The sequence below is a fragment of the Pygoscelis adeliae genome, unplaced genomic scaffold, assembly GCF_000699105.1.
Source record: "Pygoscelis adeliae isolate BGI_AS28 unplaced genomic scaffold, ASM69910v1 Scaffold27, whole genome shotgun sequence".
NCBI lineage: Eukaryota > Metazoa > Chordata > Aves > Sphenisciformes > Spheniscidae > Pygoscelis > Pygoscelis adeliae.
In genome coordinates this window covers 6,157,679-6,171,034 of record NW_008825410.1, presented here as the reverse complement: position 1 = coordinate 6,171,034, position 13,356 = coordinate 6,157,679, and the positions used below count along the sequence as shown (strand labels likewise).

The following is a 13,356-nucleotide window of genomic DNA, read 5'->3' as shown; positions in this document are numbered from 1 at the left end:
AAAGCAATTCTGTTATGAAAAAGAGAGAAACTTGGTAAAGCTAGCACAGGAGTACAGAAGTAGTACTATCAAGTACAGTGTTCTACATTAGCCATTTTACAATTATTGAATAACACTCAGTTTTGGCTTGCAAATAAACACAAAGTGGTATAGCAGTGCTGAAAGTTTCAAAGCATGCAGAAGAGATCTTTCAGAAGGAAGATTTGACAGAAGGTATAGAGGGAGAAGATAAAAATGAGAAAGGAAGATCCAGAGTCTCCTTCTTTTGAGGATTTTGTTCAACGCATTTATCTCAATAAGCTCAGTGCCAAGAAATGTAAATATACACAGTTATCTGAGTATTTTCATCAAGTCTAAATAACGTTCACTGTATCCCAAAATTATACAGTTACTGCTATGCTATGGTTTATTTGAGTCTCCTTATCAGTCATGGTAAAGTGAGGGAAATGCTCACTTGTCTGAGTTTTGCATAATGTTTCCAAACGTCTGTCTGGGTTCATAACAAAATAATCATGACAAAACACAGACGTTGAAAAAAATGTGTGAGGGTAGATCTCCCACATGATTATTCTGCTTTCAAAAGCAACAAGATCACTAAAAATCTTCATAAAGGAAACTCTACAGAAAATACAGTTGTAGCTACATACATTCATCTACCAAAGTTATAAAGTTTGAGTGATAACCAGAAATTAATGTTTACCTTACTATGGTAACTTCGGGAACCTTTTGCCCAATTTGTGTAGTAAACTGGGCTTCCATCTGTCCATAAGTATGTGTGCTCCTGATTTATGTCATTCAGGCCAATCCAAGCATCAGTTGCAGCATTTTTTAAGAGGGACATGAGGAAAGCTGAAAAAAAGAAAAATTGTACAAGGAGGGAAACTGAATGCACCTTTCCCCAACAGTGCAGTCTCTAGAGTGCCTGGAGTCAAGATGATGGGTTTTGTTTTTCTCTTTTTTAATAAGGTGGTAATCTTATGATAAAAATAAAAAGAACAGATAGTCATGTGATGTTAAAGTCCGAGAAAGTATTTACAAACTCAAAGATGGGCAAATTTTCATACATAAAATTGTTTTCAACATTTTTTAAGGAATTTATGTGTACACTCTTCTGTCTTCTTGATCATCTGAGGAAGCAGGGAAAATGTGTTAATGGTATTACAGAAATTAACATGAGTACTCTACACCTTGGCACATAGAAAATGAGTCTGCAGACTGTGCACTCCATTTTCTTCTTTGGTAATTTCTTTGTTAACCACACTTAATAACTTGGTTTCTAAATAGGCATAACACAAATAAAACTACTTATTAACCAAGTATAAATATATACTGAGACCTCAGCTTTTTGGAAGGCCAGATGCTGTTTCCCTTAGCTCCTGCCTAGACTTGACTTTCCACTAAAAGACTGTCCTTCGACTGTCCTCGCTCTGCTATAGAAAAAAGCATAAACCACAAGCACTGACGGAGTGAGCTAGGAGGCAGCCCGTCTGCAACCCTCAGGATCATCACATTTCCTGAGCAAACATAAGGCCTCACTAAAAAACCTGCAACATGCTGAGCAGCAAGACCGGCAGGCTGAGGTCCAGCAGAGCAAGGGGAACAGGGGGAAGTTGGGACTCCAACATTGGAGCCTTCTGCTGCCTGAGGATGCACCCTCCACTGACACCCACAGCATTTGGCTCAGCATCTAGGTGCACGGTGATTTGTTTTGGATGTTACTGCCTTTGTGTGCTTTCTTTACATATACACTTAAAAAAATCAAAATATGGATGTTTAATTATATGACAAGCCCCTAATACAAAATCTTAATATTTGAACAGTATGAATTCCTTTGCATGTCCTATATTAGTCCCAGAGCTATGATTTTAAAAGTTAATCAAGACACTAAAACCTATGCAAGCATTTCTCAAAAGGTGCAATTTCTCATTGAACATAACTTGATATTAATATGGTATAAATAATAACATATATTGCAGAAGCTATAACATCTGTTTTAATCTGCTTATCAGGAATTACTTGATGTCTCATCCAGTGTCAAAACATTAGTACTTTATACCTTGCATTTCCTTTTTTGATATAGTAGCCAGGTTTCCTCCAAAACTAATACAATTGTTCCGTGCAGCGTGCCATGTCAATGTATCATTTTCATCAAGGCCAAATACTTTGAAACACTGAAAAAGAGGAGAAGTGTGCCAAATCAGTAACTGGACAGTGTTTTTATTTCCAGTGAAAGCATCTCTGTAACAAACAAGATAAGCTGATATTTTAAGAAAAAAGGGAGATTAACTGATTTAACAGTGCTTTCTAGCTTGCCTTTATGAAAGAGAAGATCTATACTAGAAAACTAGGATAAACCCGAATATTTTAGCATACACTTAGAAGAAGGAATACGTCAGTCTAATTGTTTCAGCAGAAATTATGTTAAAGCTTCTGAGCACACTTCTGAGGTGTGACTTTGTGGGAGGAATGCCTAAGAAGACCTCAGAAAATAAACAAGGATAAGACATGTTATTGAAGCTAAACATCCCAGCTTCTGTTGCCCTGTTTCTCATACCAGGTTTGGTTTTCACAGGATAATCACAGAAAGAGAATGATTCTGACATTACAAAGAAAACAATGAATTTACCATTTCTTGTAATATGATCTATGAGATTTAACCAAGACGTCATTAGACAGCTTTGCCAGAGTCAAGCAACTTAAATGTGCTCATTAAAGCATGCAGCTGAAAAGTCAATCAGGCAATTTGGGGAAAAAGTTGGGCAAAAAGGAGGTAGCACCATGACAGTCAGAAGTGGTGTCTAAACACTCAGAGAGGAGTCAAGGATGGAACCTCTGGAAACTCCCTTTCCAGGAGGTGAGGAAGAGAGAGACATTTTAGCTTGAAAGAGCACTATGAAATTGAACAAACTCTGAGTTTGCGATTCTTTTCCCCAGGGCTGAGAGAGGGAAGGAAAGAGGAGGCAGCAGCCAGTGTGCCTTAAACAAAGGAGCTCTGTCAAACTGAAATCATATTTTGGCTTAGCCAAAAGAAAGAGAGATGGAGCTTGACAAGGCAATGTAATCAAGGATTATCTTCATTGCTCGGTGTATTCTCAAGAGTGTACACTGTTGATTTATAGCTTTTATAGCTTCATTGATGACAATCTACGGATTTTAAACGCATACACTCTCTTACCCTGAAATTTTGTCTTTTGAGAAGGCTAAGAGTGAACCTACGTAATAAAGTGTGGTGAAGCTTATAATTGAATTACTTAAAAACCTTAACAAGTATTTGGTTATACAAAAAAACTGATAAATTTGCTCAAGGGAAGGTGCCTTAGTGGCTTAAGAGCCAGTGCATAGTAGGGAAGGGACGAATTAAGTGTCCAGGTGACCTGTGACAGCCAGATAAGCTCAACACAGTAAATAAGAACATACAACAGCTCCACACAAGGAAAGTTGCTCAGCCATCCTTGGCAACACTTAACATTAGCAAAAAAATAAGACGCAGCTTTCTTCTTGTATGTCTCATGACCTCTGTCATAACTGCTGTGATCGCAATAGAGGGTATAATTTCTATTTCAGGAATCGTATTTTTAGAGTCTTTAAATATATACAATCAGAACATATTTTGTGACAACCAAAAACCCTGCTACAACTGAAAATTTGAACCGAAGATGGTTGTTATTCTGCTCTTCTTAAAATACAATATACTGACATTTCATACTGCACCTTGTTATCAAAGAGGAGCCAGTCCTGTGGACACCCACCCTTTGGTGGTGGTGAAGTGGGAGCAACAGGTGGACGAACAGTATTGTTAAGTCTTTCACAGATGAATAACTCAACGTTGCCACAGTTGAGATCATTCCATGTACCTGAAAGCAAATTAGAATAAAAGAAAAACTAAATGCAACTGACACTGAGATAAAAAGTGTCCTTTCCTAAACCAAATCTGTCGCAGGAAGTAGAACTGATAACTGTATTTGTATTTATCCCCCCAGAAATAATGAGTATTTTTAATGTATGTTCCTTAGAAACATTCAGGTTTTCAGCAAAATTCAGAATACAAATATTTTGTCTGAGAACAGAAATATTTCAATATTGAAAACCCATAGCATTGACAAAGGGGAGTTTTAGTTCAAATGCTTAATTCACCTCTCTAAGATCTGTAAGATCTCTAGGATCACTCTGTCTATATAAGGTATTTGGTCCTTGTTACCTTACTGCCTGAGTCTTATAGTCTTCTGGGTATCTTTTCTCCCTATAGGAGTGCGATGTAAGAATATAACATTAACATCACCATCCCTATTTTACAGATCAGGAATGAATAAGAAAATGGCATTCATTTCATTAGCTGCAGACAGTTACAAGGTAACTATCTACAGCAGAGAGAATCACACCTTACGTTTAATGGAGATATTGTCATTATAATTCAGTGAAGTTAAGGACATAATTCATCTTATCTTAAAGAAGATCTCCAAAACAGGACATAGTATTTACTCCCCAAAAGTGTTCACTTCCTTCCATTGACCTCTAACAGAGCCTAGGAAGATTACCTCAGCTATAGATTTTGAGACTAAAAATGCTTAAAGTAGAAGACTTTAAACTGCTCCAAAGGAGTCTAAGTGCTTGGCTAGTGTAAGCACGGTTATTTCCAACTCTCTGTATTGAAGTTATTTCCAACTCTCTGTATTGAAGGACATTTGTATTTATTTTATTTAAAATACTGTATAACATTGTTTAGTAATAATCAAAGCCATGCCCAAGCCCTAGATTTTTAGGAACTGCACAAGCGATAACAGACAGCTGATATCCTCAAGAGGTAGTCATAAAATGGACAGAGATTAGAGGAAAAACAATACTGACTCTATCTGCAGATGGTCTGATACTTAACTGATTTGTTCACGTTGAAATTTTCTGACAAAGCTAAGAATCAAATTGCAGATGTAATCCAATGTGTTAACTACGTAGAGTTGAACTTTTTAAAAGTGCAGAAATGGAAGAAGACAACAAAATTTATTTTCCTATGCTTTTTAAACACTCTATCAAACATCAGCCTGCTCAGTATTATAACTTACCCACCCTTGCACATGCAGCCCTCCCAAGCCTATGCCACACCATGCAGACTGAATGTTGTTACAGCACCCACCTGTTTGGGTATACATGACCACACAGTTTTCATCATTATTTGCAAAATTGGGTTCATTTGGAGCCCAGGCAACATAGTTCACTGGAGTTCCATCCATCCATCTGAAAGAAGTCATTTGGGGGAATAATAATTCTCAGTTGAATTAGTTAATATTTCTTTGTAAAGGACGTATTAGAGTTTCCTATATCCTAGCTTACAAACACATGTTGTTCTCTGGTAAAAGAAAAGCAAGACCTTCCACTTGGAATTAGTAAATAAATGTCTTTATGTCAACTGCCTACTCTGTTGACCTGGACCAGGTCTGAACTAATCATGTCAACTGGTGGTCCCAGCCTTTCTTGGTCTCTGAGCATTGATAGCCTACAGGAAACACACCAGTGTAGCACTGGACCTGGCTTTCCCTGGAGCACAGAAACAGAAATCTTAGCCTAGTTTAGTAATTCCCTGGGTCCAAAAGCAACAATATAAGATCTTGTAAGGTAAGAGAGAGACTTGAACCACCTACTGGGGACCACTGGGAACCATTTTGTTAAACAAAGGAAATCTTTAATATTATACAGCTATTACTTTCAGTTGTGCAACAATTTCCTAGTTTGGTGATTCACAAATTTATTCTCAAAAAGTAGGCAAGAAAAACGTGGAAAAGCCTTAGTGTGCTGGAAGGAGGAGAGTCAAGTGGGGAATCTGCCAAGACTGAGAGCCTTCAGGCAACATCAGCTCCAGGGCAATTTAGTGTTTTGGAGACTAAGCAACTGTATGTGTGTTTTTGCAAGTAAACTACAAATAAGGAATTCAACAAGGATGCCTAGCTGCTCCCACTTGCAAATCTTCCTGAGCCAAATAGGAAAAAAACAGTACGTAATAAACCAGGAAGAATAAAGAATAAAGACAAATAGTGACACCATCATCCAACAGGGAGGAGGATGAAATTAGTGAAGGAGCAAGGGAGAACTGGACAAACAACAGTGTTTTCTGAGCAGTGGATGTGATGTAGAAAGCAGGAGCTCCTGGAGATGAGACTATCCAGCCTCTGTGGCTTGTGGCCAAGAAAGATACCCTGAGGCAACAAAAGAAAGACTGAAATGAAGAGGTTGAGACTCATCTGACCAAGCTTCAAATCCCAGCTGAAGGCACTAGAAAAAGAGGCGGGGGGCTGGGGCTGAGGAGGGGAGGGGAGAACAGTGCCACTTGAGAAATATATCTGTAACTCATCTAAAGCTCCAGAAAAGGTTTTAGGACATTCCCTGGGCACTTTGTTTCTGAAGACATCTCTAGAAGAGTAATGACTCCATAAAGCTGTCCTGCCCTGGGCTCTGACAGTACAACCATCTGGAAATTACCTTCCAGACAAGGGGTCTCTGGTATTGATATTTCACCTCTAAAAACCACCATGATGCCTCTCACTGCAGGTTTTGTGGGTTCTTCTTCTTTGACCATTTGAATATTCAGTAATGTCTGCAAGTACTATCTGGAACATCCTAGAGACCTCCAAACAATTTTATCTTTCATCTATCAAGGAAAAGGGGATGATACTGCACTGACTGTGAGTGAACATCTCAGCCTTACAATACAAAAGCAGAGTATAGAACCAAAAGAAGGGGAAATGGATAGTGCAAATATTATGGAAGAAGTGCTCCCCTGAGGAGCAGAATCATATTTTAAAACTTTATGTCGAGACATGGCTGTAGACAGGTTTTGTCAGTCGTTGAACTTCAACAGTCTCTTACAGCCATGCCAAATATTCATATTATGAGTCTGACAAACTTAATTTGTTTTTACTTACCGGAATGTCTTGTCAAGGCTCACACTTAAGCCAATATAAAAGTTAATTCCCCAGTCTTTATAGAAAGTCTAAAACACAAAAAAATAAGAATTTTAATGAGCTGTAAGAAAACAGATTTCAAATAAAATAAGCAAGCTCTCAAAAACCGCTTTAGTTTCAGTTGTACCATTGCATAGTATGCAATGTGCAGGGAGTTGCTGGGATTATGTGCCTGAACTGCAAAATTCAAAATTTTCCTCTGATTTCCAGTATTTAAATTTAAAAAAAAAAAAAGCAGAATGGGATGAAAAAGGAAATGGAGAAAAAAAGCTATGTTAAGAAGATAAGAATGGCCTCTTAAGCAGGCTATAAAATAAAGCAATATTTTTAAGAATTTTAGGAAAGCACAGTGAGAATTTGCCAAAAGGCTACAAGTAAATAGTGGGATTTAGTACTTAGTCATGTGCAGGAAAGGATGGAATCATATTTGGTTTTAATAGTATGAAACTATTTCCAAAAGAGTATATCATCATCGGGTTATTCTCTTCCTATTAGAAAATATTCTGGCTTAAACTTTTTACTGAAAATCTGAAATCTGTTTTGACAAAAAAAGGGCAAAATCTTTTCTTGAATTCTGTGAAAAGAATGAGTTGGAAAACAAAAGATACTCAGTAACTGTAGCTTTCAGCTAAACAGAGCAAGGTTTTTGAAAGTTGCACCCTGAGAGTGTTCTTGAAAAGAAGCTGAGGATTTGTCTACATGTAGCAATTTATCAAAATAATGATTATGGTAAAGCTCCTAGGTAGATAAGGCCATGAAAGGTGGCACTGATTTTTTTTTATGATGGAGACCACTTTCTAATATTTCATAAGCCAGCTGAAAAAGGTGCCTCAGTGCAGGACAGAACGGTGCATTTTTGAAGTAAAACATGTTTCTTACATATTTCCAAAGAAAATTTTTTTCACTTTCACTCTCAATGACAGCAAGATCACCACCATTCTTCTTGCAAAAGTCCCTGGCTTTTTCCATAGGCATTGGTTCCTTGCTGAAGTAGTATTCCTTGTGATTATATATTATCCAGTCATCTTCACTAACAACATATTCATAATCTGCAAGGTAAAACATTAAGCAGTCTGTAATTGAAATTAACATCATTATATGTTAATTTATTCCTGTTATTGGAAGTACAAGACTTACTGAATGTGGAAGTAGGCTCTGGTTTCAGTGGTGTTCCTGCAATGTAAATCAATATCTGAGTATGTTACATTTCTCAGACATCTCTCAATTAAATATATTTATACAGTTGTTAGCATTTTAATTCCAAGGAATAAAATGAATCTTGAGGGTTACTCAGTATGCTCATTTTTGTCACAGAATTTATCAGAATATCTGAAAAAAAAGGTGTTACACTCAGCAAAATACCATGTTAAAGCTGATCACAAGTTAAGCTTACAGAAACTATGTGCAACTTTAGGCTGCTGGATTTCACTTAGTCAACATGCTGCATATACATCCCAAACTTATATGTGTATCTCATGGATGAATTCATAGTTTTCAACTGCTTTTATTTAAATTAAAATGTACTAAGTGTTTCACTGTGCTTGATGGCACAGCTGGCTCTAATACATGCAGATAGTGTGATCTGACCTGGAAAGGATATTCTTATCTGTCTCTAAAAGTTGCTCAAGGAAGAAAGTCATCCTACCTTTTTTTATTTGGCAGACATAGTCCTGCATATGTTCACAAAATAAATCATTCCAGTTCATATCATTGTAGCCATTAAACACGCCACATTTTTCATTTCCATCATAATTGTTTGGTTCTCCATTTGCCCATTTTTCAAAATTTACCTGTAGCAGACACACAGCTTTGTGACTATTTCCTTTTAAAGTGAAACAATTGTCTTATAGCATCTTGTTACAGAAGAATGTACTTCATTTGATCTCATGGTCCGTCTTGTGCTTTGGTGCCAGACCTTGTAAGGAGAAGGACATAACCCTTGCATAGCATAATGATTTGTCTGTGTATTTGTAAGCCATGTTAGTAAGCCAAGAAGTTGTTGCCCTCCTTATCAGGAGATAAGTTCTCCTGTCAAGCTGTAGAAAGAAGTATCTAAGTACCTTCCTCTGACCCCTGGGATGGCTATCCTGCTCTGATGTTTCAACCTGAGACAATCCATCAGTGCTGCTGTATGGACTTAGGCCTTGATCTACTTAAAGCGGCGAGGGCAACAAAGCCTAGCTTGCGTAGACATACAAAGTTATTTCTAACAGTAAATGACAAATGGGAATATAGAGATTAGTACAACCAGATTTGCTTAGATCAAGAGAGATATTCCATCACCTTTCATGTTCTTTCTTTACTCTAAATGTCATACTGTTATCTATAACTATGAACTATCAAAAGATAAAAACTAATTCCTAGAGTGGAATTGGGTAGTAAAGACTTAAGGTCACTTGCGACTTGTATAGGATGAGTTTTGAGAGCTGTCTGCCAAGATATACATGGAAAATTAGACAAAAAGCTAGAACAATATATTATTTACTCACTGGTGAGCCATCGCTCCATATAAATCCGCTGTTGGAGTCCAAGGCACTTAAGCCCATCCAGTAAGATAACTGAAGATAATCTCTATTTCTGAATGATTACAAATATAGACAATCAGACACAGTGTGAAACAGAGAAGGAGAATATATATAATTACATTGTTCTTAGTGTTTTGATGCTTGAAGTATCATTTGAGACAGTCATATACAGTGATCATTCAATTGCCATGGGGGGAAAAACACCCTGGCACTGCATGTGGCAGGAAGCAGTGAAACACAGAGCTTCATGGGAAGGATCACAGATGTCATGAGTCCACAAATACTGAGTTAAATGAAAATATATTTTAAGGCCTTGGTTTGACCAAGTAGCTTAGGCATCCAAATTCAGACCTTTCTGTGCTCATAGGCTTGATTTAAACATTTATATAGGCACATAAATAGGTCAGGCTTTCCTCAGGGTCCCAATTTTTCCCCTTAACTAAGGAAAGAAAGCAGCACAAACTATTCCTTTAATCAAGAGTATTTCATCTACTGATCAGCTACAAATGAGCTAAAAAGATCGGGTTTATCCCTTTGAACTAAACTCAGTTGAAACCAATTTTGATGATCCTTCTTTCATTTTTGTGTATGTTCAGGCTACTTCAATGCATAGCACCACCTTCCCAGAGGCCTGCCAAGAAACCCTTTTGCTCACCTCTTTCTACACATTTCCTTCTGCCACCTTGCAAGGATATACACCATCTTTGCAAAGTATAAATTGATCACCAGAAATCCTTTATGTCTTTCAGAAAGGTCATTTTTTAAATGTTTGTTTTTTTTTTTTACAAATGATGGACTGTGTGGATGCTTACAAGCCAGCTATTAGGTTTTGTTCTTCTTCACTGTGGATACATGCCAGATCTCCTCCGATGGCTCTGCAAAAATCTCTTGCACCAAACCATGTTTGCATTTTCTCCCTTCCTCCCTGAAAAATCTATAAAAAGTGGACAATTAAATACTGTGCTGGGTATTTCTGAAATTTAGAAACAGCATTCTGGGCTTCTATCTTTCCTCTGGTCTCCTGGTGTCTAGTTTTATCACTATTTAATTGTGCAACCGTAAGTCTGTGGTCATCTATCAAATTTTAATATTGCAACTTTGCTTTTCCTATTATCTCAGAGTCCCTGTGACTCCAAACTTCAGTTCAACCTACATACTGCACTTCCCAGCACTTCCCCGACACACCAGCCGGGGATGGCTGGAGACGTGTTACTACAGACTACCTATCAAGTAGGCAGGGTGAAATCCACCTTCCATGCGTACACAAAACATATTCCCATTTGAAATGACAAGCGTTTGCATTCAGAAGTCAAACACCTACTTTGAAGCAGGAGCTGCTCTGAGGAATGGATTGCCATCCCTCTGGGCACGACGGGAGAGGGGTCGTCGGAGGAGGAGGCGGGGTCACTCCCTCCACCAGCTGCTTGCAGAGAAACATGTTTGTTTCTTCACAGTTCAAAATATCCCATAACCCAGCTGAAGTTCCTGTTACCATGGCCACGCAGCCTGACTCCCTTCCTTCATGAAACATAAAATTTTTAAACCTTATTGATACGTAGCTACATCTTCTCAAAGCATATGCTACTTAATTAAATGTAACCTGTCCCCACTGTGTTTGGACGCCAATAGCTCACAGGAGCTCACATGCATTTCAATTAAGTCATAATTAAATTTTATCAAATTCTTTTTGCATTACACTGTGAATCACCTATAAAAACCATCAAACAAATAGTGAATGATACCAACAGACACAGGCAGTCCCAGGTGGCCTACTGGAAGGAGCTACCATGATCTCCGATTTAATCCTTTTAGCACAAACGGAAAGTTGCAATGTCGTTTTTGCCACTTCATGCCAGCAGAGTTTCAAAACCACTATTTAGCTTCCAAACCCTCACTTCTCAGGCCCCCAGAGCAGAAACTCGGTGGCCCCTGTGGCACGTACCAGGCATTCCCGCATTCCAGTGAGTGAAGGTGACCGGCTCCCCGCTGGCCCACCTGAACGTCCCCTGCTCCTCTGCATCTGAGAGACCAATCCAGAAATACTTTGCTGGATTGAATCCAATTACAGAAGTGAAAAAAGCTTGTTCATATCTGTGAAGAATAAGTACCAAACTGATGTATCATATTTTATCGTAATTTGTTCATTTCTTCAAAAAGTTCATTGTAGCAAATCTGGTAAAGGGGATGTAGGAAAAGATAAGTATGGATTGAAGAAAGGGTAATGATCTTACTTTTAGAGTTCTAATTGTCATATAAATTTTTATTTTATATTTTGTTAACGTAAATCATGTTTAGAATTTAGAGTGATTCTATTCTCCTTTTGTACTGCACAATGAACAACACAAGCCAATCAATATTTGTGTTAATGCATATATGCTACTCATTCTGTATAAATAAGTGCTACAGTGTTTTACTGAGTTTTATGATAAGGTCTAGATCCTTAAATCTTGTTACTCTGGGGAAAAAAATCTACTTTTATTCTAAAAAGGGTAAGTTTCCAGATGTGCCTGTTGCAAAGAAAAGGCTGAAAACTCAAATCCAGAAGAAATAAATAGTTCCATGTTTATCTGTTTATTTTTAGTTCAATAAGTTTTAAAGCAATCTGGCAATTCAGAGCTGTTGGAGGGCTGACTCAATTTTTTAATAATTACGGGGGTCAACAATAGTGTAGGTGTGTAGTAGCAATGGCTTAAATGTTTGTATTGATGACATACAAGCCTCTGATGTATTTTGTAATACTTCTTCAGTTCCTCCATAAATTCTCCAGCAAAGGAGTCGTGTCACATGAGGCACTATGAAAAACTGCAAAGTAGGAAGAGATTTCTGTTTGGCTCTTCCATCCTGGTTGCACGTACAAAAGGACAAGAATTATGTTTCCATACCTGTCTGTCACAGTAGCCAGGTAACCTTTGTTCTCCTCACAGATTTGTCTTGCTTCTGCAAATGTTGCTGGTAACTGCCCCACAGAATAGCAGTAAAAGCCATGCTTCATCCAGCCCTGTCAGTGTCAACAGCAGAGATGCACGGAGGGGCTGTCAGATTGTGCAGCACAGTACACTTCCAAAAGACACGTTAATACTGCGCCCCAAGTCAAAATTAATTTCAGAAGCCATGAGAAGAAACAAAGAGGATAATCAAACATAGCTTTTGTAACCACAACTCTGTGTCTTGCCCCTTGATAAAGGACACACAAGGGCCTTTGCGAGCAGTGAGCCGTGCTTATGACTTGGAGCTGGCAAGCATGCTCGCAGCCACTTTGCAGCTCCTTGTGTAAAGCCTGCTCTGCCTTCTCATTGTGTAAGTGTGGCTGTTGCAAGAGGCCACAAACAGTCTGCAAAACACTCAGCTTAAATATTCCTGTCTCCTCTGGCGGACTGATTGGACTGAGAAGGCTGCGTGCAACCCAAGACCAGGGAGTTACAGCATGAAAAAATACTGACGTCCTCTGCAGAGAACAGCTTTTATGGGTGTAGTGTCTAGTTCTGCACTAGGAGAGAGCTGAGTGAAGTGCGCATGTAAGGGAGGGGAAAAAAAAGTCGATCTACATTTTGGTTAAATAAATAAAAAAATTCCCTGTTAGTCTGAGAAGTATCCGTACATACGAATTAACAGTTTTCCAGGGCTCCACCAAGAACAGTCGAAATAATTGACTTCTGTGATACCATCATGGGAGTGAAAGTAAGACGCAACGACCTTTTGCTGCTTTTGTTTTACACTTACTTTCTGGCAGCCTGGGTAAGTAACCTCGGCTTCCCCTGGTTCTTCTGCCAAAGGTTTCCTTTTACAGACGTAACCGAGTTTTGTTTCACAAGCACTGTCAGCCCAGGATCCATCCTGAGCATGGCAAGAAGAAACGACAGAGAGAAGTGAAATCTAGAGAA

General features: G+C 38.3%; 1 protein-coding gene across 1 annotated transcript in view; it reads right to left on the bottom strand.

Annotated features, from left to right (window-relative positions):
* LOC103922413 (macrophage mannose receptor 1-like) overlaps positions 1-13,356 on the bottom strand; it is a 32,626-nt gene that overhangs the window by 10,183 nt on the left and 9,087 nt on the right. Inside the window, exons 10-23 of the mRNA XM_009330551.1 lie at positions 13,196-13,309; positions 12,358-12,473; positions 11,418-11,566; positions 10,797-10,993; positions 10,288-10,409; positions 9,440-9,527; positions 8,596-8,740; positions 8,088-8,123; positions 7,830-7,999; positions 6,912-6,979; positions 5,129-5,229; positions 3,712-3,854; positions 2,057-2,171; positions 701-849 (exon numbers count right to left, since the gene is read on the bottom strand). Of these exons, the coding sequence (XP_009328826.1) occupies positions 701-849; positions 2,057-2,171; positions 3,712-3,854; positions 5,129-5,229; positions 6,912-6,979; positions 7,830-7,999; positions 8,088-8,123; positions 8,596-8,740; positions 9,440-9,527; positions 10,288-10,409; positions 10,797-10,993; positions 11,418-11,566; positions 12,358-12,473; positions 13,196-13,309 (1,713 nt within the window). The remainder of the gene's footprint in view (positions 1-700; positions 850-2,056; positions 2,172-3,711; positions 3,855-5,128; positions 5,230-6,911; positions 6,980-7,829; positions 8,000-8,087; positions 8,124-8,595; positions 8,741-9,439; positions 9,528-10,287; positions 10,410-10,796; positions 10,994-11,417; positions 11,567-12,357; positions 12,474-13,195; positions 13,310-13,356) is intronic.